This window comes from Ictalurus punctatus, chromosome 13 (assembly GCF_001660625.3).
Source record: "Ictalurus punctatus breed USDA103 chromosome 13, Coco_2.0, whole genome shotgun sequence".
In the NCBI taxonomy this organism is placed as follows: Eukaryota; Metazoa; Chordata; class Actinopteri; order Siluriformes; family Ictaluridae; genus Ictalurus; species Ictalurus punctatus.
The window spans coordinates 29,345,001-29,365,433 of record NC_030428.2 but is presented as its reverse complement, the minus strand read 5'-3'; the positions used below and the strand labels follow the sequence as shown (position 1 = coordinate 29,365,433).

Here is a 20,433-nt window from a genome sequence, read left to right as displayed (position 1 = left end):
GTCTGTTAAATGGTTAAAAATGGGACTTTGTCAAAATAAAGACGAAAAAGTGTTTACAGAAATTTAGACAGGCCTGTAAAAAGGTGTCGATTCTAATCATTAAATATTCTTAATGGTAATGATAATTAATCAGTGAGCCAGATAAACAGCATCGTCAAGCCCATCACTATAGAAAATAGAGTGTTTTTATATACAGGGTTTTACGGTAATCACCACAATTCACTCTTCTCCTGATATGTAGAAACAGAAGTCCTGTAAGTGTTTCTATTTTCTTGTGTGTAATATACAGAATAAAGAGTCAGTGATATATTGTTTACAGTCCTGCTCTGACATCACTGCTCTACACTCCAGCACAGTCTGTGGAGGTAAAGCATCACATTACCAGAGCAGTGTTAGTGCTGGAAGTACTGCTGATATTGATCACTGTCTGCTTTTTAAAATCAGCTAGAGTGTGGTAGTACAGAACGATGACATGATGGATTTTTTTAAATCCTGTTTTTATCATAACATTTATGAATACAGAATAAGGTTCCAGAGTTACACATCTTAACCAGAGAAACAGTCGACGGTAGGTCCAGATCCACTCTGTTCACACTGACATTTACTTAATAAAATGGATGCATGGATATTTGATTCCCAGACTTTGAATGGTGAAACATGTAGAAACAATTCAAATGTAAAGTCAAATATATATATTTTTAAAAAGCTGTTTTCTTATTTCCCTGTTGTTATTTTGGAACAAAATGTGAATGAACGTAAAGTACACAGTTCTGCACTTTGTCTTTATAAACTGTTTACTTCTTTTTTATTCTTATTTTTCTTTTTTTTTATCTTTAGTTAGGCCTATATTAATTAGCTGTATGGGACACGTGAGGCCAAGTAAGATACACACAGCACTTTTCACTGTTTTAGTTTTTATAGATTCTGATCAAATTCATCTATTGTTCATTATTGTATGACAGTTAGACACAATGGAACTCTAGAACGGTGCTGTGAATATTATTAAAGTTCGGGTTAAAAGACGTGTGTAGCGTGTGTAAAATATTCGCATTAAATAAAAAAAGGGGGGGGGGGGGGGAGAATACTACATTGGTATATGGACCGAGTAGTGCTGTGATACGATGACGCATGCGCAGTGCAGCTCCGATTTCAGCGCGTGCGCGGTGTATATCTGGAAAAGTGGGTGCGCGTGCGCGGTGTATATCTGGAAAAGTGGGTGCGCGTGCGTCATGCTGCAACGGTTTGGCATCGTTTTCCTGGATGGAAGAGAAGAAGAGAATAGTTCTCTCTCTCTCTCTCTCTCTCTCTCTCTCTCTCTCTCTCTCTCTCTCTCATCTCTAACGAGAGTTTTCATTCGCAGTTAAATCTGATCGAGATAAGAGAAAACTGAAATCTCGTGCGCGCTCTCTCTCTCTCTCTCTCTCTCTCTCTCTCTCTCTCTGTGCGCGTGCGCGCTGGTCCTGCTGAGGTAACCCCTGAGGTAAGTTCAGGATGCTAGCTGCACTGATTTGCTAAAACTATGGGTTTGTAATCAGTATAAAGTTATTAGATTTTTAAACTGTTCCGCGGACCTCGAGTTTCTATTGATTTAGAAGCTAAGTTAGTTTAGCTCATATTGTACTTATATATATAAAGTTAACTTTGTGGATAATCCGTGTTCAGAATAAACAGAACCCTTATCTGTGATTAGTTTAGCTGCAGAAGATCAATATTTAATGAATGGCATTTTATTTCAAAGCATTTATTCCTCCACAATCATGTGGATTGCTTATGATTTTTATTTTTTTAAATTACCAATATATTAGCCCCAGACTCGTTAAAAACGCCACAAACACTTCAGTATAGGCATTTAATGTTTTTCTGGTGCTGGAGAGGCCAAATTTCAAAATATATGGAATATATTGGGTTCTGTGAAGTACTATAGTCAGTATTCTGTGCTCCTATACATAAGAGCTGTTTTTGTATAAATAAAATTTGGTGTACATTTGAACTATGTTGAATTATAAATGCTCTGGTTATTAGCTTTGCAAAGATATGAACAACACAAACAGAATTGTGTGTGTGTTTTGCTCTGTGTGTGTGTACTTGAAGAAAAATAAAATGCAGCTGGACAGCTACAGTTATGGAAGCAGCCTCTGCGATGGATCAAACTCTAACGACATTACAGATATTAAAGAAGAAGACTACCTCTGTAAGATGACGGTGCAGAACACACTCGGTGCTGATTCTACTTAGCCTTTTAGCAGTTTAAACCCCAGAAAGAGGTAGATGGGTAGGTCTGGCATTGCAGTCACGCTCATGTTTGATGAAGTCCTCCGGAGGAAAGTGAAATGGAAAAAAAACGGACTAGTATTCGTTTTAAAATTAGTCAGTCACCCCGTGTTTTTATCTCGTCCTTTTTACTACCACCTCCTGCAGTGAGGGGTTAGGATCAGGGTATTATTTGTTAATATTACCTCAGCATAATTTCCTTGCATCGCTTATGCATCTCTTCCATTCCAGACTGTGAGGTTTGTAAGTCCTCCTTCATGAAGGAGTGTGAGGTTCACGGTGCGGCGCTCTTCGTCCCTGACACCCCTGTTCCCATGGGGGTATCCGATCGAGCCAGACAAACCCTTCCAGCTGGTCTAGAACTTCGGAAGTCCAGTATTCCTGACTCGGGCCTGGGAGTGTTCAATAAGGGGGACACGGTTCCGGTTGGTGTTCACTTCGGGCCGTATCAGGGAGAGCTGGTAGACCGAGAGGAAGCCATGAACAGTGCCTACTCTTGGGTGGTGAGTTAGTTTCTTGAAGAAAAAAAAAATTAAATTGCTTATAAATGGTAAAATTATGATTCATCTGACCTCCTCTTCCTTTTCAGTAAACCCAGTTTGCATATGATATCACTGTTACAGATTTAATCGAAATGTTCTTACATTTAAATTGTTCTCCTTGGAGAACCCTGGATCGCTCACAAACACACAGGACCTTGTGGTAGTTCTAGACAACCAGCTATTATTTTCTGCTCACATTGCTCACCTGACTTGGTTTCCCTTCACGGAGGCCACTCAGGTGCTTGTTCAGATGCTAATCATACCAAGATTGGATTCCTGAAACTCGCTCCCTGAAGGTCTTCCTCAAGCGTACCGTCCGACTCCTGCAACTGATCCTGAATACAACTGCAAGAATTCTGTTCAGTGTCCTGAAGTTCCCCTCAATGGCTTCCTGTAAGTGATGCATTAGATTTGAACCTGCATCGAGACTCTTCTCTGTCCTGGCCTCGAGGTGGTAGAATGAACTTCCTCTGGCTGTCTGTAAACAAAACTAAAGCTACACTGGATATTAAACAAGAAGATACTCATTATTGTAGTCATATTAAATCCCATAGTAACTCTTTGCTAACTTGTTTTGTAGATAAGCAAGGGCAGACAATGTGAAGAATACATAGACGCCAGAAACGAGAAGCATGCTAACTGGATGAGGTAAGGAACATACTACAGAAGTGTGTAGACATCTGCCTCTTAAGATTCAGTGATATTCAGTGTTTAGATTCAGTGATATTCTTCACCTTTATTTGTCAAGTCAAATAGATCTCCTGGAATCACTTCACATGCTTCTCTTTGTTGGACTCGCTCTCTCAGGTATGTAAATTGTGCTCGTGATGAAGAAGAGCAGAATCTGGTGGCGTTTCAGTATCGAGGAGGGATTCTCTACCGCTGTTGTCAATCCATTAAACCAGGACAAGAGCTCTTGGTGTGGTACCAAGAGGATTATTCCAAAGATCTCTGCGTTACTTTGGATTACCTCAGGAAGAAAAAGTGCTCCTTCAATGGTTATTCATAAACATTAATACTTTATTGAAATTATTATTACTAATTTAGTGTTTCCGTGTTCTAATACACACTATTCAAGGTGTCGGCTTATAACTGATGCTCTTTGTGAGCCTTGGGGATAAAGAACATTCTACTTCATTCCGACTGACTGTCACAGGTGGTCCAAACACACTTGATAATCTGTGCAAAAAAGGGTTTCACTATGTACAGTCTCCTCCTTTTAAAAGGAATAATGCTTACACCTTGCTATTGGAAAGGAGATTAAAACTGAGTTCCTACAACCCAACACAGGGAGTCAGAGCTCTTGCGAGGTCCTGTACTCTCGGGTTATTAAGATTTGACAAATAAGGGGCTGTGGCCAATTAAGCGTCGCCTCAGTAGCCCTAGTAGAGTTTTAGTAATGAGGTCTGGTTATCACTGGTGCCTGTTTGAGAATTTAGGCAATATCTGTGGTGTAGAATGGGTGTAATAATGCTAATCGGTGGAGGTCGAGAGGTCCAGCCTTTAGGAGTTCTAAGAGGCCAGGTAGATCTGTTTAGTTGAGTTTTGGTTACATCACCCCAGAAAGAGATGTCAGAATAGATGGCGAAAAGGTGAAGTTAAAGTGGTGTGTCATCAGTGTAGGAGTCGTGAGGGAAGCAGTTTGAAGGCCAATGATTTAGTGTGTAGGAGAACATGTTTGGAACTGAGCCTTATTGACCTCTCAGTGAGATGTGAGGTGACGTACCTGATCCTTTCTGGATTGCATGAAAGGTTTCTGTAGGTAGGATGAAAACAAGGCCAGAACATAAAGAAAAGCAGAATACCTGAGTACAGATGGGTGAAAATAATATAAAGGGTCTTACTAAGGTGTCTGGCGTCCACAAGCTGCCAGAATAGCTTCACTAAACCTTGGCATGTATTCTACAAGTCTGTACTAAGGGATGAACAGTATACTTCCAAAACATTCCCTCAGTTGGTCTTTTTGATGGTGGTGGAGAGTGCCATCCAACATGTCACTCCAAAATCTCACATAGGTGTTCAGTTGGGTTCAGGTGAACCATACTAGCACACCATGCTAGCAAACAGAGCTACCAGACCCTCACTGTACAGGCCTGTACCCCTACATCCTCTTGGTGTCTCTTGACCACTTGTTGAGCATATGCTGAAGGATCAATCTTCTGACCAGATAAATTTTTTTCACATCTTTGTAGAGCAGGTTTTAACCGCTCTCAAACGTGCACTTGTCTTTGTAATGAGGGATTTATGCTCTGCACTACTATAATATCCCTCTCTATGTAGTTGTGACCGCTTGATCACGTCCTACACTGACATGCTCGATCACCCGAAGAACATTACTTTCCTGGTTTTCAATTAATGAGGTCAGGCGAGGTGACTCCAACCTTACACACCGCGTCTTCATGAAGCTCGCTTTGTGCACAGGGGCATTGTCATATTGGAACAGGTTTGCGCCTCGTATGGCACTTTTCCATGGTACGGCTCGACTCTGCTCTGCTCGCTTTTTGGGGGCTTTCCACTGTGGATATTACCTGGTACTTTTCTTTTTTTTTTTAGACCACCTCGGTCGAGGTTCCAAACGAACTGAGCCGATACTAAATTTGAACCACGCACTGAGGGAGTAGGGAATCCTCCTTAACAAGTGGTTCTGTATTGTGCCTGAATAAATGTCATTTAATACATACTTTGCGTATGATAATATTCTGTTAAACAAAAATGCAGGGGAAAAGTGGCTTTAGTTCCAGTGAACGGAAACTGTAATACTACAGCATAAAAAAGACATTCTGTATAATTGTGTGGTTTTAGCTTTGTGAGAACAGTTTGCAGAAGAACCACATATGGGTGTGATGGTCAGGGGTACACATACTTTTGGCCGTGTAGTGGATTTATTGCCTTTTTATGAAGGTCTGAATGCATATGTTGCTTTAGTCACTGAAACCCAGCTGGTCTTTGTGACTGAAGCTCTTGTATCCTGCCCCAGTAATGAGTCCTCTTTCAGAGTCTCTTTGGGTTTTTTTTTGTTTTGTTTGTTTTTTTTCTTCCTGCCAACTTGATCCAAAAAATGAAGTACAGCTGGTCCTGGTCAGCATTTGTATATTGCCTGGAACCATCTGTACCCGTTATGTTTCTCCACTAATTTGTTTAGGTTTTTTCCTTCTAATTTGTCAGATGTGTATCTGGTAATTATTTGTGTGTGTAGGTGTTTTTTGGCCATGCCTATTGACAAAACGTACCAGATTGTGTAGAGAAGTCCAGGCCGGCGACACTACTTGACTGTTCAACTTTGGAAGAACTTTTATTGGTTTGGTATTGTGACTAGAATAAGTGGTCTCTTCTATTGAAATAGAGGACTTTGCACTTGTGATGGAGGAAACTCCAAATTTCAAGAATCTTGCCACCAAGTGGCAACAGATGTTGGTGTCTTTTTTTACCCTTCTTGCAGGATATCTGCCCTTGCTACTCAGTAATGTCTCACTTGGTCTGGATACCAGAGTCTAGTCCATCTTTGCTCTAGTTCCTTGCAGTATTTTGATATTCATTGTTCGTTGATTTGCAATGTCTCTGGCAATCAGTATGAAATGAAATACAAGGGTGTGCCTTAAACAGGCAAGTCTATGAATTCCATATTCCTTTTGTTGGCAAAGGATCTTGCCTGAACACATCATCAATTATTCAGTTTCCATGCTTTGCACTGAAATTTACAGACAAAAATACATGTTCATTAATAATGGTTGTTTTTTAAAAAATGTATTATTATTTGGTCTATTTAATAACTACTTACTTTTTCTGCTCCAGAAGTGAAAGACACCTTATTGCAAGTCATCTCCTGCTCCTTGTGCTCAGTGTCTTATTCAGGTCGAATTTACTTCGACAACCACATGAGGAGATGCCACTATGAGGAGTTTGTGAGACAACAAAAATCGGGACTGATTAAATATGATGATGTGAAGGCCACAGAAAGGTCCAATAGTCAGCAGATCTCTTGTAGTTTCTCTCATGGAGAGAATCAGGAAGCAGTTTATCTCTGCTCAGAGTGTGGGAAGAGTTTCACTTACCAGAGTAATCTCAGACAACACCAACGCATCCACACTGCAGAGAAACCATATGACTGCTCAGAGTGTGGAAAGACTTTCAATCACCTGAGCAATTTCCAGCGACACCGGCGTGTCCACACGGGAGAGAAACCATTTCAATGCTCAGAGTGTGGAAAGAGTTTTACTCAAAAGAGCCATCTCAAACTACACCAGCGCATTCACACGGGAGAGAAACCGTTTCAGTGCTCGGAGTGCGGGAAGAGTTTTACAGAACTGAGTGCTCTCCAGCAACACCAGCTCATTCACACAGGAGTAAAATCACATCACTGTTCACAGTGTGGAAAGACTTTCAATCACCCGAGCAATTTCCAGCGACACCAGCGCGTCCACACGGGAGAGAAACCGTTTCCCTGCTCTCAGTGTGGAAAGAGTTTTACTCAAAAGAGCCATCTCAAACTACACCAGCGTATTCACACGGGAGAGAAACCGTTTCAGTGCTCGGAGTGCGGGAAGAGTTTTACTCACCAGTATCCTCTCCAACAACACCAGCGTATCCACACCGGAGAGAAGCCGTACCACTGCTTGTACTGTGGGAGAAGTTTCAATCATCAGAGCTCTCTCAAGGAGCACCAGCGTATCCACACAGGGGAGAAGCCGTACAGCTGCTCAGAGTGCAGGAAGAGCTTTACTCACCTGAAAGGTCTCCAGCAGCACCTGCACACTCACAATGGAGAGAAACCATTCCACTGTCGACAGTGTGGAAAGAGCTTTACAGAGCAGAGAACCCTGCGCCGACACCAGCGCATTCACACCGGAGAGAAGCCGTATCACTGTGCTCAGTGTGGGAAGAGTTTTACTTACCATAGTAGTCTGCAGCGCCACCAACAGATTCACACAGGAGTGAAGCCATATTACTGCTCACAGTGTGGAAAGACTTTTACTCACCAGAGCGGTCTGCAGAGACACCAGCGCATTCACACGGGAGAGAAGCCATATCGCTGCTCACTGTGTGGAAAGAGCTTTACTCAAAACAGCCATCGGAAACAACACGAGCGTCTTCACGCGGGAGGACGTTTCGATTACTCGAGCTCACTAAAGACACTTAATTGTCCTAATACAGAGATGTGAAACCTTAAATAGAGATCATTCCTGTCATATTCACTACAGCAGGGTTCTCAAAGTGGGGTCAGAAGCAAGTAGGACTACAACGGGTGGGTTCTCACCCTTTATTCGGCCGGTGTCCCCATTTTAAAGGCTTGTAATTCCTGTATTTTTTTTTTAGTGTTTCTAGCTTGAAAATGAGACCATGCCACACAAATATAAGCTTCTCTTTATTTTAAATAGCCAAATGAAGGATAATGAAATGTTAATAGAGGATTTCATGGAGTTTTTTTTGTGATTGTCGCGGACATTAATGCTTGATTTTTTTCAAAATTTGCCATGCAATTTGAAAACTGCTTGAATTGCAGGAGATTGTTTTGCTCAGGTTTTCGCAGTCATGTTTGTTGGTAAACGAGAGCTTTTAGCTGTACTCTTGTTCGACACACATGAATCGAAGAGGGCTTTGGCTGAATGAGCGTCGTGATGATGTCACATGACGCGTCTCAGCCCAAATCTGCGGAAAATCTGGGGAAAACTCTGAAAAATTGCAAGCTCCTGCGAATATTCCTTGATTTTGCGTTCATTTTTGTGCAAAATTCAGGAGGGACTGAATAATAATAATAATCTGGCACTTTTAATTATTATTATCATTAAGTATTCCATAAACCATGTTCCTGTGAACACATCTATATCTCAAGAGACCCCAAAGGTGAGAACCTATAGACTGTAAATAATGTAAATTTGAACCTACTCAGTTTTCTTAGTGGAAGGTTCTGGAATTTATTATTTTTTAAAGCTCTATGGTTTTAATAAATAGGATAAATTTTATTGTATATATTTTAATAATGTTTATGAAGTAAATCTGAACTGAGGGGGTCCAGGGGAACAGTTTGAGAAGTCCTGCACTGCAGTACAGGTCTGTTTGTGTTGAACGTGCAGGAAGGGGTGATTTTAATGTACTGTATTAGTTAATTATCAATCATCACTACTGAAGACTTTTGCCCGTTCATATTGTTCTGTAATCTGTAATGTCCCATTGTTACAAACATTTAATTGTTGTTTTGTTTATTTTAAATTGATGTTAGAAGTGGTTAGTTAGTGTCATGGGATCAGTCCGCCAGAAGGACCATCAGCAGGTAAAGGTTCTAGTACAGAAATAGAATAGAGATTTCTTTCTCTTTTTTTCAGACATCAGTGACTTAACCATCAGTTGATGGTGGCATTAACAAAGTACCTAAACTGGAGCAGAGGAAGATGGCACTGGGAGGAGCCAGGACTTGGCAGTGGAACTAATATCTAACTACCTAAAGCTACTGTAGATTAACGAGACCACTGGTCGTAGTCATCAGGCAGTCAATGAGAATAGAGCAATAGCCTGAAGACCTCATGATCATAGAAGTAGGATCCAGCCAAGAGCCAGGGCTTGTAGACATCAGATAGGAGCAGGAACTTGTGCACCTCAGGGCAGGTACCCCATGATTGTGGTGGCATGAGAGGTAAGAAAAGACAAAGCTGTTCAGTATAGTGTAGTAGACCTATTTATAAAGGTTAGCTCTAGCCTTATGGAGACACCACCATCAAATATTAGAACCCAATAGAACTTCCTAGAATTTTCTAATCATTTTAATGTGTTTAATGGTTTGAAGTGGTAGTTTGGTGTTGTTTCTAATGGTTACTGATGCACTGCTCAGTTCTGGTGATAATTACCAGCAACCAAAAATGAAAACATTATCATTTAGCATATTTGACCTTTTAATAAATAATATTTAGACATAATAAATAAATAATGAATTGCTTACAAGATATGGTCACATGTGTCTTACCACCAGAGGGCATCAGAATATTAATCATACTAATCATAAATGCAACCTGTGATCTTGAGTGATTCTAACTCAAGCGCTTTCTAGTTTCCTTGCTTTTGGATTTCTCGTCTACACTTTGAGTTTTTTTCTCTCTTCTACTGACCTACCTGTGTAACAGTAATTTTATACAAAACACTGGGGTCATCACAGCTTTGTAGGAGGAGTAGGGTATGTTTATAATTGGAATTGGTGCAGGGAATTAATTTAGTAATCTATTAGTTTAAATGTTTCAAATGGAATTTTAACCCGTGTTCAGAAGTTGCTGAAAGTGCAGAATTTAAATACCAAACAAATGCATCCTGTGTATTTATGTTGATCCAAGACTGTTGCAAACTCTTCAAACTTAAGCCCAGCATTTAGGTTATGGATGTGTAGCTTTTTTCTGTCATGAATATGAACATCACATCGAAACATTGAGTAGTTCAAGCTCGACATCGCCAAGCTGAGTAAAGTTATGTTCACACATACAGTGATTGCTGCAAGTCGCCAGTTGCTGTAGTATGAAGTCGCCAGTAGATTTTTCTGCTACTGGTTTCCATAGCAACATGGGTGGTGCAGCTAGCATTACATTTTTGACAACAAATTAGTTTTCTTGCTGCAAAAATTAAACATTTGTTTAATTAAGCGTTTGTATGTAACATTCACCATATATTGTGTGCTCTTTGCTACTGTGGCCATCTATCTGTGGCGAAAGCGTAAGCACCAATTCACTTAGCTTGTGGCCTCGTGACTTCGGTGAAGTGGCCGGCTTGGGCTGCTTGTTTCGGCCGGCGCCCGGAAGGCTACGGATCACGTGCTCTCTACTGTCTTCACTCCCGTTGATAGTAGCTGCCCCAAATCGCTCCATATTTGCATAAAGTTAAACTTTTCTCAATTTTGTTGAGTCGCTGGACACGCCCACATCTAGTCGACAACGGTCGCTGTTGCTCAGGTCACCAGAAGTTACCAGCTCTCAATGAAAAGGAATGGTCATGGCGAGTCGCTGTATGTGTGAACGTACCTTCAGGCTTTTAACCCTTTCTACTCCAGGTACGTTGTATCCTGGCTGCCCCTGTGCTCTGACCCCAAGTTCCTAACACACTGTAATACGCGAAGAAAAAAATGTCTACTATACGTGTAGATGTGGTGACAAAGGCTTTCCTCTAGTGTAAATGCAGGGGATATACCTTTTTGATCAGACTTTGTGAATGATCACTGGGTGCCCTGAGAAATTAAAGCAAAGAAGGCAATTTTGCTTGATAAATATGAATATTTATTTAGTGCAGAAACAGCAGAATCAGACCAGAACCAGAATCTCTTTAAATTTTAACATGAGCAAGTTTCCTATTCACCCTTGAGTCTTGAGAACATCCCAAACCATGTATCCTTCTACCCCAATAAACACTAACAATACTTCCAATAACATAATGAATATTCCCCCACCTGTGGTAAATCTAATAACCTTTTGTACTGTTTCTGTACTATTTTGCCATGCTAATTAGCATGGTAGCATAAGGTTTAGGGTGTATCCCAGGATTGAGATCTACTCCAGCGATTTCCTCCTCCGATCCAGCATGAACTGCAGATGACTGACGTTTGTGTCTATGTGAGGAGAGTAAAGTTCTGAGAAGTGTGTGGCGATGAAGTAAGCGGATTAGATCTCAAATCCACAACGTTCAGGGACGACATCGCGCACACGCGCTCCCACGGCACGTCTGAGAGAGAAAACGGCAGAAAAACCAAGATAAGTAAGAGCAAAACCACAGGGTGAAGATCGCAAACTTCATGTAACATCTCTAGTCAACCTTCTAACAACCTACGTAATGTGAGTCTTATTGTTAAACTGTGTAACTACACCTATTAATACTGAATTACTAGAAATAATTCAGCTGCTTGGTCACTAATTTTAGCAGTCTTGAACTTTGCATGGTGAGCTTTTTCCATACGTTATCTGCTTGTTTTTAGTTAATTAGGTAGAATGAAATAATCCCGGGTACAAATACATTCAGGTGGACTGAGGAATTAAATACGAAAATACAGATCATGATTGTCTTGTCTCGAAGTCCCTTCATCTACAACTGGGGGAGGGTGAAGGCTAAGGTGCTTCCTTTGGAACATAAAGCTGCCACACCTTTTTAGGAGAAGAGTGCTAACTGCCCACCTCTACAGCTCTGATCGAAGGCCGTCTTTCACACCCAGGGTCTCTCATTTCCCAACAATAAGCTTTAACAGTTGTGACTTTCTGGAGCCAGATTTCTGCAATCCTTTATGTGGTTATGAAGTGCTGTTTGGGAAACGCTATAGCCAGCATGATGAGCGCTAGCTATCCGAGCACGTTTAAAGTGGCTAGGGCCACATGTTTTCCTGTTCCAGACTCAAATGTTAACATGAACTGATGACTTGTTGGAATTTGGGTAAAGGTGAAGGGCATAGCTAATAAACTGCAAACTTGGAGTATAATAATACCTGAGATTTGGTTTCCTGACATGTTGATGTTCTGCAGTGTGTTTACATTTGTCAGTTGCTCGGGAAAAACACTGAAGTTATTATTGGATAAATCGATGCTGATGAGATGCTGCATTTCTCCAATGGCATCTGGGAGTTTAGTCAGCGTGTTTCCCTGCAAATCCAGCTCTACACAAAAACACACAGTACACAAATCATCAATAATTAACGTTCCTGTAGTGTTTACTGCTTCCCGCTGTGGTGTCCTGTCGCCTCAGGCTGTGTGTTTGAATTTAGTAATACAACTGCATTACGTATTTTTTAAATTCCAAGTGAATGGGACAGATGCGCTCATGGATGAACATGAGGCGGGGCTTGGAGATGCGGGGGTACTGGTAAGGGTGAAAAATTCATACTGTGCATTCATTATTTATTTTCTTGGAAATTAACTGCACCTTTATGCATGGCCTCATTGGTTGGGTCGGGTATTATGTTTTTTTTTTTTGTTTTGTTCTCAAAAATGGCTTTACTGGTAGATACTGACTTTTTTTTTTTTTTAAAGCTCTGACATGGAGCAGATTTAATAATAATAATAATAATAATAATAATAATAATAATAATAATGATGATGATGATAAACCTTTATTTAAAAAAGCCTATTTTTTAAAAAAAGCCTATTTGTTCCTGTTCAGATGGAAAGAAGATACCAAAATACACAGATATACAAAATTATACTTCATACCTCTTAGTTCAGTGAACATGGTGAAAAACTTGCCACTTAAATTCTTCATGCTGTTGTTAGCCAGTGTGATTTTGTGTATTTTATCTGCATAGCTGCGAATCATTTTTAAGACACCATCGGGGAAACCGATTAGTTTACAGTCCGACAAATCTACAAATAAAGATAAAAAAGGACAGAGAGAGAGAGAGACAAGAATATTATTAGTGTACTGTATTTATTATATCGAGACATGTGGTTGTACTATATACAAGTAATAAACACTGTGTGTGTGTGTGTTACAGTAAAATACTGAGATGGTGTGATGATTGTTATCACCCTGAAGTTGAAGCTCCATGTAAATGGAGATGAGAATTTCAAGGAGATGTTTATGTAACCTGTATGGAAGGAGTCTCCAGTGTCAGCGCTGTGCAACAGTCAGAGGTGAAGCTGTAACTTTAAGTTTTCGCACATCTTCATCACAGAGAAGTTTACACTTCTCTACTGTTTCTCACTAACACCACACACTGCCATTTTTTTGTCTTATTAACTTGGAGAGAGAATAAAGAGAGGGCTGGTGAGGGAACGAGTGTGTATAGCTGCTATAACGTAAGTGACAGCACTAAGTAATTTGATTCACAGACGTTCCACTACAGATGTACTGTATATAAATTGATAATGTATGATGTGTTCTTTAATGCGCAAAATTTTTTAATTGTAGGCAAATTGCTGTGGTAAAAAAAGGAATAAAACATGATGGGGCTGTGCTGTTGCAAGAAAATAATAATGTTTTATTATAACAGCATGTCCTGTAATTTTTTCTCTCTACTTATTGTAAAAAAACAAAGACTAGTGTTGAGTTTTCACCTAATGTGTCTAATCCGTCCTCCATCGTTGCGTTGATTCTCCTGGCAACGTTGGCCACCGCCTCTCCCATCCTGTGCCAGCCGGAGGAATCTGAAGAGTGTGCATCACTATTAATCTGATTTAAATCAGAAGTGTCTCTATAGTCAATCAGCTCAAACATTGCTGGTGTTTGTAGTGTCCTTTTTAGCTTCCAGTTTAGCATAGTGCACTAAATGTACATGTGTAAAGACTCAAGTAGGGGGTGTGGCCTAATGTATGAAGGCGGAGCTTGTATGTAAGAGACTCGGATGAGAATATTGACTATGATATATGATCAAACTGATGTTATTGCACCAAATTACAGCATGTGAGGTGAGCATGTGATTTAAACATGCAAATGCTAAACTGGAGACTATTAGCTTCTATTACTATCCTGCTGAAAAAAAACAATAGAAACCCTCATAGAATTTGTAATGGTTTTAATGGTTAGAATGGGAATTTTACTTGTTTTAGTGGAAACTGGTAATTTATTGCCTTCTTTTGGGGGCATGTTATGTCTAGTGGATACCGTTAAGGACCAGTAATGTTTTTAATAGTTAGCTGATGGTTTGTAATGGGATTTGTAGTGGAAACCATTAGAATTTCTGTGATGGTTTTTCTCCCCCAGCAGGGCAGCTAGAGGCGTTAGCGGCGAAGCTCCAGTGCAGACGTGAAGAAGCAGACCTCACACACTGAAATATTTCTGGAGTAAACAGACATGGTGGACGTTTTAATTATCGCTAGCTCCTCCCCTGCACCTGAAGGTTATTGATGTTTATAGGTCGTAATTATGATTAATATACCAGATGGATGTTTAGTGGAAGAGACACCTCATAACCATCATTAATGTCATTATCATTATGCATTGTAATCATAAACATGGTGATCAGAATTATTAATATACTGCACCTTTTATTCTGTTCACGTGTTTATTACAGATGTGCTTTCTGGTCTCAATCAAAAACATGCTCATGCTATCAAGTTAAACCGCTGTGACACAGGTGTGAGTACAGGTAACTCTGTTAGTGCTCGCTTAAGGGTTAGTTTTAGTGTTTAAAGATATCTGATCTATTTAGCTGTCTGTCTGTCTGTCTCTCTCTCTCTATTGGCTGATCTGTCTGTGTCTGCACTTTGGAGTGTCCATCACATTCATTACAGTGCAGATCAAATCAGGGAAACTTTCATGCATGAATGAAAAAGAACAGTGATTACAGTGAAGTGTGTTGAGATCTGAACTTGTGTTAATGTCACTCACACTCCTCTTACTGACCTCACAGATCCAATAGCACTTCAGCTCCAACACCTATATTTATCTCACCGACTCAGAAACCCGTGCAGCAGTGTTTCACTGTGTTTACAGCCTGTTTTCTCTTTATTACAGCGCTGTGTGTGTGTGTGTATAAATCAGTATAAAGCAGAGTTTTAGTAAAACACAAACACACTGCAGTTCCTCATGCACGCTCTCTCACCCGTTTTCACCTGCTTTTTTCCCCTCTAAATCTAAACTAAGCGATTTGACTCTGTAATAATTTGCTATACACGTGCTTATCGCTTTAAATAAATGCCACTATCTGTGATTACAGAATCAAACCGAGAGAAATAAACAAAAGAGCTGGAGACTAAAGCGCTGCCGTACGTCTTAACTGTCGCAAAAACACCGGCAACCCGCTTTACGGTTAAAGGCGGGTTACGATGACGATGACGCAATCCCGGATATACAACGTCGCCATGCGACGTCATAATAAACGCTAACATCTTAAAGGGGCCACCAGATTAAATCCCCCGCACTAACGGAATAATACACACCAGGAACGTGAAGTGAATTAGTGATGTAATGTGGGCGGGGTTAACAGGCTAAAGTAAACTCGTTACCGTTAGCTTGGTCGGATAAATCATGGCGATCTCTGTTTTCTTGTTTAAACCTTCAACAATTTATTCGGGGATTGTTCAACAAGTCCTGTTTAACCCAGAGTTAACAATTAAAAAGAGCCGACGCGCTGTCTTTTTTCTGAGCTTGTCCGCACCAGTCCTGTTGCATTATGGGAATATGCGTTATGCCATTTCGGACTCAACCCTTGTCTAATGCTGAATCATTACACAATGGTCTAACACTAGACACTACAAAGTGCACTATGGTGAGGAAACCGAACGAGTAATGTTCAGTAATCGATTTCGTGTTAGTCCACTGTGGGTATGTCCCAAACCATACACCCTATTCACTATATAGTGCACATAAACCCCTTCAATGGTCCACTGTGGGTGTGTCCCAAACCACACCCTATTCACTATATAGTGCACTTAAACACCATTGTCCACTGTGGGCATGTCCCAAACCACACACCCTATTCACTATATAGTGCACATAAACCCCTTCATTGGTCCACTGTGGGCATGTCCCAAACCACACACCCTATTCATTATATAGTGCACATAAACACCTTCATTGGTCCACTGTAAGCGTGTCCCAAACCACACACCCTATTCACTATATAGTGCATATAAACACCTTCATTGGTCCACTGTGGTTGTGTCCCAAACCACACACCCTATTCACTATATAGTGCACATAAACACCTTCATTGGTTCACTGTGGTTGTGTCCCAAACCACACACCCTATTCACTATATAGTGCACATAAACACCTCCAATGGTCCACTGTGGTTGTGTCCCAAACCACACACCCTATTCACTATATAGTGCGCAATATAGTGTGTTAGTTATAATATCAGTCCAGTGATCAGGCTACTTACATCCTCCTGCTTAATATATACTGATTAATGAGGCTTTTCCTGCTTTCAGTCCTGTTTCAGGGAACTTCACAGTACTGAATCTGCTGTGTTGAAGGTCACCAATGATATCTTACTCACTCTTGACTCAGGCTCTTGCTCTATTTTAATCTTGCTTGATTTGAGTGCAGCGTTTGACACAGTAGATCATTTTACAAAGATCATGTAGTTTGCTTTCGGTGGACTGTGCTGGAGTGGTTATGCCTATTACCTCAAGGAGAGAACCTTTTCTGTTAATGTAGGGAAGTGTTTCTCATCCTGTGTTCAAATTCTCTATGGTGTTCCCCAGGGTTCCATTTTGGGCCCTCTTCTCTTTTCTCTATATATGCTTCCTCTTGGTCATATTATTGAGAGACACCACTTATCATGTTTCTATGCAGATGACACTCAGCTTTATCTTCCTGTGAAAAAAAAAGACCTGCTCTGTGTCTACTTCGTTTGACTGTCTAACCCTAAGCGCTGGATGGACATGAACTTTTTACAGCTAATCAACGATAAAACCAAAATAATTGTCTTTGGTCCATCAGCTCTTTCCTCTGACACGGTCAGTCAGTTTGGTCCTCTCTCTTCTAATGTGTGCGACTGCGTCAAAAACCTCTGTGTCATTTTTGACTCCACACTGTGCTTTGATAAGCAGATTAGTGCAGTGGTAAAAAGCAGTTTCTTTCAGTTAAGATCTATTACTAAAGTCAAGATGATGCAATCCAAGAAGGACCTCGAAACTGTCATTCATGCGTCTATAACATCTAGGTTGGACTATTGTAATTCGCTCTATCTGGGTTTGCCTAGAACAGTGGTTATCAACATGGGGGGTGCAAAAGAGATCAGAAGAGGGGCGCAAATTTTTTCAAGAAGAAAAAAAGAAACACAGACGGGGCATCATTTTTGTACTTGATGTATTTTGTTGCTTTTAGTTATTGCTTTTTATTGATTTTAGTTGAGATTAAAGTGTGTGTGTGTGTGTGTGTGTGTGTGTGTGTGTGTGTGTGTGTGTGTATCTATACATACATACATACATACATGCATGCATACATACATACACGCACTTCACTATATGGCCAAAAGTATGTGGACACCTGACCATTACACTCATACAGTGAGGGAAAAAAGTATTTGATCCCCTGCTGATTTTGTACGTTTGCCCACTGACAAAGAAATGATCAGTCTATAATTTTAATGGTAGATTTATTTGAACAGTGAGAGACAGAATAACAACAAGAAAATCCAGAAAAACACGTCAGAAATGTTATAAATTGATTTGCATTTTAATGAGGGAAATAAGTATTTGACCCCTCTGCAAAACATGACTTAGTACTTGGTGGCAAAACCCTTGTTGGCAATCACAGAGGTCAGACGTTTCTTGTAGTTGGCCACCAGGTTTGCACACATCTCAGGAGGGATTTTGTCCCACTCCTCTTTGCAGATCTTCTCCAAGTCATTAAGGTTTCGAGGCTGACGTTTGGCAACTCGAACCTTCAGCTCCCTCCACAGATTTTCTATGGGATTAAGGTCTGGAGACTGGCTAGGCCACTCCAGGACCTTAATGTGCTTCTTCTTGAGCCACTCCTTTGTTGCCTTGGCCGTGTCTTTTGGGTCATTGTCATGCTGGAATACCCATCCACGACCCATTTTCAATGCCCTGGCTGAGGGAAGGAGGATCTCACCCAAGATTTGACGGTACATGGCCTCGTCTATCGTCCCTTTGATGTGGTGAAGTTGTCCTGTCCCCTTAGCAGAAAAACACCCCCAAAGCATAATGTTTCCACCTCCATGTTTGACGGTGGGGATGGTGTTCCAGGGGTCATAGGCAGATGAGAGCCGGCAGTGTTTTGGCAGCACGAGGGCGACCTACACAATAGTAAGCAAGGGGTTTAATGTTTGAGCGTGTGTGAACTCTGGCTCCTCAACCTCAGCTACATCTCAACAGTTGATCACGGCTGTAGAACTACAGATCAGAACGTTCAGCTGCAGAAGATCAATACTCTGCTTCATATTCGGATCTGTTTAAAACACATCTGTTCAATTTGTTAACCATCTCCTCGTCCTTTATTTCTCCAGGGGACCGCGGCACTCAATCAGTGCTTAAAGTGAAGTTTTATATTTATCTCAACTGCCATCTAATCTAATCTAATCTAATCAGAAATTACAATATTGAACTGATAAACACCTTCTTTCATACAAAACATGCAATAATACAATTATATACGCTACTAGCTCTCTCCATCAAGGTCTGTCCTGAGCTGTGAACTGAGCTTCTCCTCACGAGAGCCCCGTATCTTCCAGCTCGGTCTCCACTTTCCGTCCCCATGTCCTTCCTGGTCTGCCTCGTTTGTGTCCAATGCAGAGCCACTTTAGATTTCCTTTCCTGAGACATCCTGAGTACATGTCCGAGCGTATCTTTATCTGCATATCTCCTGAGACATGTTGTTAGATCTGGTCTTTTTGATCAGGTTGATATTTGAGATGTTATTGGGCCAGTAGATGTTGCAGAACTTCCTAAGATAACTGTTCTGGAAGACATCTCACTTGCTCATGCCTACTTTCACTGTTCTCCAACTATCGGAGCCATACAGAAGCACTGATTTAACATAATACTATTATTAACACTAATACTATACTAATACTAATATAAATACAATTTCATGAAATTCAATTAATAATAATAATAATAATAATAATAATAATAATAATAATAATCAGAAGAAGAAGAAGAAGAAGAAATAAGAATAAAAAAAGCACAAGAGAAAAAAGTATTTATTGGAAATGTATTTCTTTATTTTGGGAAAAAAACATTATGTGGATGTCCTGTAACCAAAAAATCATAAATAATATGAACATAAATATTATGACTCTGTATATCCGTTATTTACATTAAATATTTACACAATTTAAATGCATTAGCAGTGCTTCAAAACAAAAAGTCCGTCGTTAAAAAAGTATAAACTACAGAACAGTAGTAGGGAACAGAAACTGTTATTTCACACCCTAGGTAGTGAGCTTACGTGATGAAACTCGTCCTACGCTCCGTATCTAGTGCACTGACATAGGGAGAAGGAAACTGAACACCGGACTGTGCCCTACTGGACGTGTAGTGCACTGCGTAGCGTTATTGTTTGTTCCAGATGTATTGGGACACCGCCGTTGAACCCTGTGTTTGAGAGGTAGAGTGTTTGTCGTTGGTCTCAGACGGAGGTGTAGAAATGTGATCCTTCTCTCCGTCAGTGACAGCCGCACTCCTCCACAACCATCTCTTCATGATGCCGCAGGATCATCTCTCCGTTCTCGTAGTACAGCATGCTGAGGGCGCTGGTGCGGACTGGAGCGCAGCACGGCGAGGGAACTCGACCCGGCTGGAAGTGTTTCAGTAAACTCTGAAGGACAAGAGGGCACAGTGGAGGTAAGAGATAAGGTACGTGAGAAAAGGAAATAACTTGTTAAATAAATGGAAGGCATGTTTTGCTGGAGTGCACTACTCACCTGCATGTAGGCATGGTTTGTAGGGTGGAAGTCCTGTCCAAGTGGATTAGGACATGCCCCTTCACAGCGGTAGGCGTTGTACTTTTTAGGGAAGATGATCCAGGAGCCCCATCCGATCTGGTTGAAGTCGACGTGCATGTCCACTCTCCTGCAGAGGCTCTTCTTCTCGTTCTCTTTCTCTCTCTCGTTCTTGTCGTTCTTGCGGCGGCTCTTCTGCCTCTTCACCCTCCTCACCACCTGACTCTCCGCACTCAGGAGGAATTTGGAGCGCTCGGCCGTACGAAGCAGACTTGCTTTATCCTGCTCTCCGTCCTTCGATCCCTCGTGTGAGAACAC

The 20,433-nt window shown here is 40.9% G+C and overlaps 3 protein-coding genes across 10 annotated transcripts in view; 1 reads left to right on the top strand and 2 right to left on the bottom strand.

Moving 5' to 3' along the window:
- The first annotated feature begins 1,197 nt into the window (after window positions 1-1,197).
- LOC108273842 (gastrula zinc finger protein XlCGF26.1) lies at window positions 1,198-9,748 on the top strand. Of its 5 annotated transcripts, XM_017483459.3 has the most exons (6): window positions 1,198-1,480; window positions 2,092-2,191; window positions 2,503-2,774; window positions 3,394-3,461; window positions 3,621-3,811; window positions 6,606-9,748. In XM_017483459.3, the coding sequence occupies exons 2-6, from the start codon at window positions 2,101-2,103 to the stop codon at window positions 7,970-7,972; spliced, it is 1,989 nt and encodes a 662-aa protein (XP_017338948.1). In that variant the 5' UTR covers window positions 1,198-1,480; window positions 2,092-2,100; the 3' UTR covers window positions 7,973-9,748. The 5 variants fall into 5 exon arrangements, with proteins under 5 accessions (XP_017338948.1, XP_017338951.1, XP_017338947.1 ...); XM_017483462.3 differs by lacking the exon at window positions 2,092-2,191; XM_017483458.3 differs by lacking the exon at window positions 1,198-1,480 and having other exon boundaries at window positions 1,649-2,191; window positions 6,654-9,748.
- A 1,294-nt stretch (window positions 9,749-11,042) lies between these two features.
- On the bottom strand, window positions 11,043-16,606 carry lrrc20 (leucine rich repeat containing 20). Of its 3 annotated transcripts, none has more exons than XM_053685274.1 (5): window positions 16,585-16,606; window positions 13,817-13,906; window positions 12,974-13,123; window positions 12,253-12,420; window positions 11,043-11,501 (listed from the first exon to the last, which is right to left on the bottom strand). In XM_053685274.1, the coding sequence occupies exons 2-5, from the start codon at window positions 13,884-13,886 to the stop codon at window positions 11,389-11,391; spliced, it is 501 nt and encodes a 166-aa protein (XP_053541249.1). In that variant the 5' UTR covers window positions 13,887-13,906; window positions 16,585-16,606; the 3' UTR covers window positions 11,043-11,388. The 3 variants fall into 3 exon arrangements, with proteins under 3 accessions (XP_053541249.1, XP_017338962.1, XP_017338961.1); XM_017483473.3 differs by lacking the exon at window positions 16,585-16,606 and adding an exon at window positions 15,304-15,524; XM_017483472.3 differs by lacking the exon at window positions 16,585-16,606 and adding an exon at window positions 15,105-15,523.
- A 2,730-nt stretch (window positions 16,607-19,336) lies between these two features.
- The window catches only part of ndr2 (nodal-related 2), a 3,440-nt gene continuing 2,343 nt past the window's right edge, over window positions 19,337-20,433 (bottom strand). For both annotated transcript variants that reach the window (XM_017483468.3, XM_053685270.1), the window contains 2 exons: window positions 20,098-20,433; window positions 19,337-19,991 (listed from right to left, as the gene is read on the bottom strand). The exon at window positions 20,098-20,433 is cut by the window's right edge and continues 392 nt beyond it. In XM_017483468.3, coding sequence (XP_017338957.1) covers window positions 19,839-19,991; window positions 20,098-20,433 — 489 coding nt within the window. In that variant the 3' untranslated portion in view covers window positions 19,337-19,838. The remainder of the gene's footprint in view (window positions 19,992-20,097) is intronic.

Excerpts from the sequence above, each read along its gene's own strand:
- LOC108273842 (XM_017483456.3), top strand. The coding sequence starts at position 2,035 with ATGAACAACACAAACAGAATTGTGTGTGTGTTTTGCTCTGTGTGTGTG. Across the intron at positions 2,775-3,393 it reads ACAGTGCCTACTCTTGGGTG|ATAAGCAAGGGCAGACAATG; the intron begins GTGAGTTAGTTT and ends CTTGTTTTGTAG. Across the intron at positions 3,812-6,605 it reads GAAAAAGTGCTCCTTCAATG|AAGTGAAAGACACCTTATTG; the intron begins GTTATTCATAAA and ends TTTCTGCTCCAG.
- lrrc20 (XM_053685274.1), bottom strand. The coding sequence starts at position 13,886 with ATGGGAGAGGCGGTGGCCAACGTTGCCAGGAGAATCAACGCAACGATG. Across the intron at positions 12,421-12,973 it reads CATGTTCACTGAACTAAGAG|AGCTGGATTTGCAGGGAAAC; the intron begins GTATGAAGTATA and ends GTTTTTGTGTAG. Across the intron at positions 11,502-12,252 it reads GTCAGGAAACCAAATCTCAG|ACGTGCCGTGGGAGCGCGTG; the intron begins GTATTATTATAC and ends TTTCTCTCTCAG.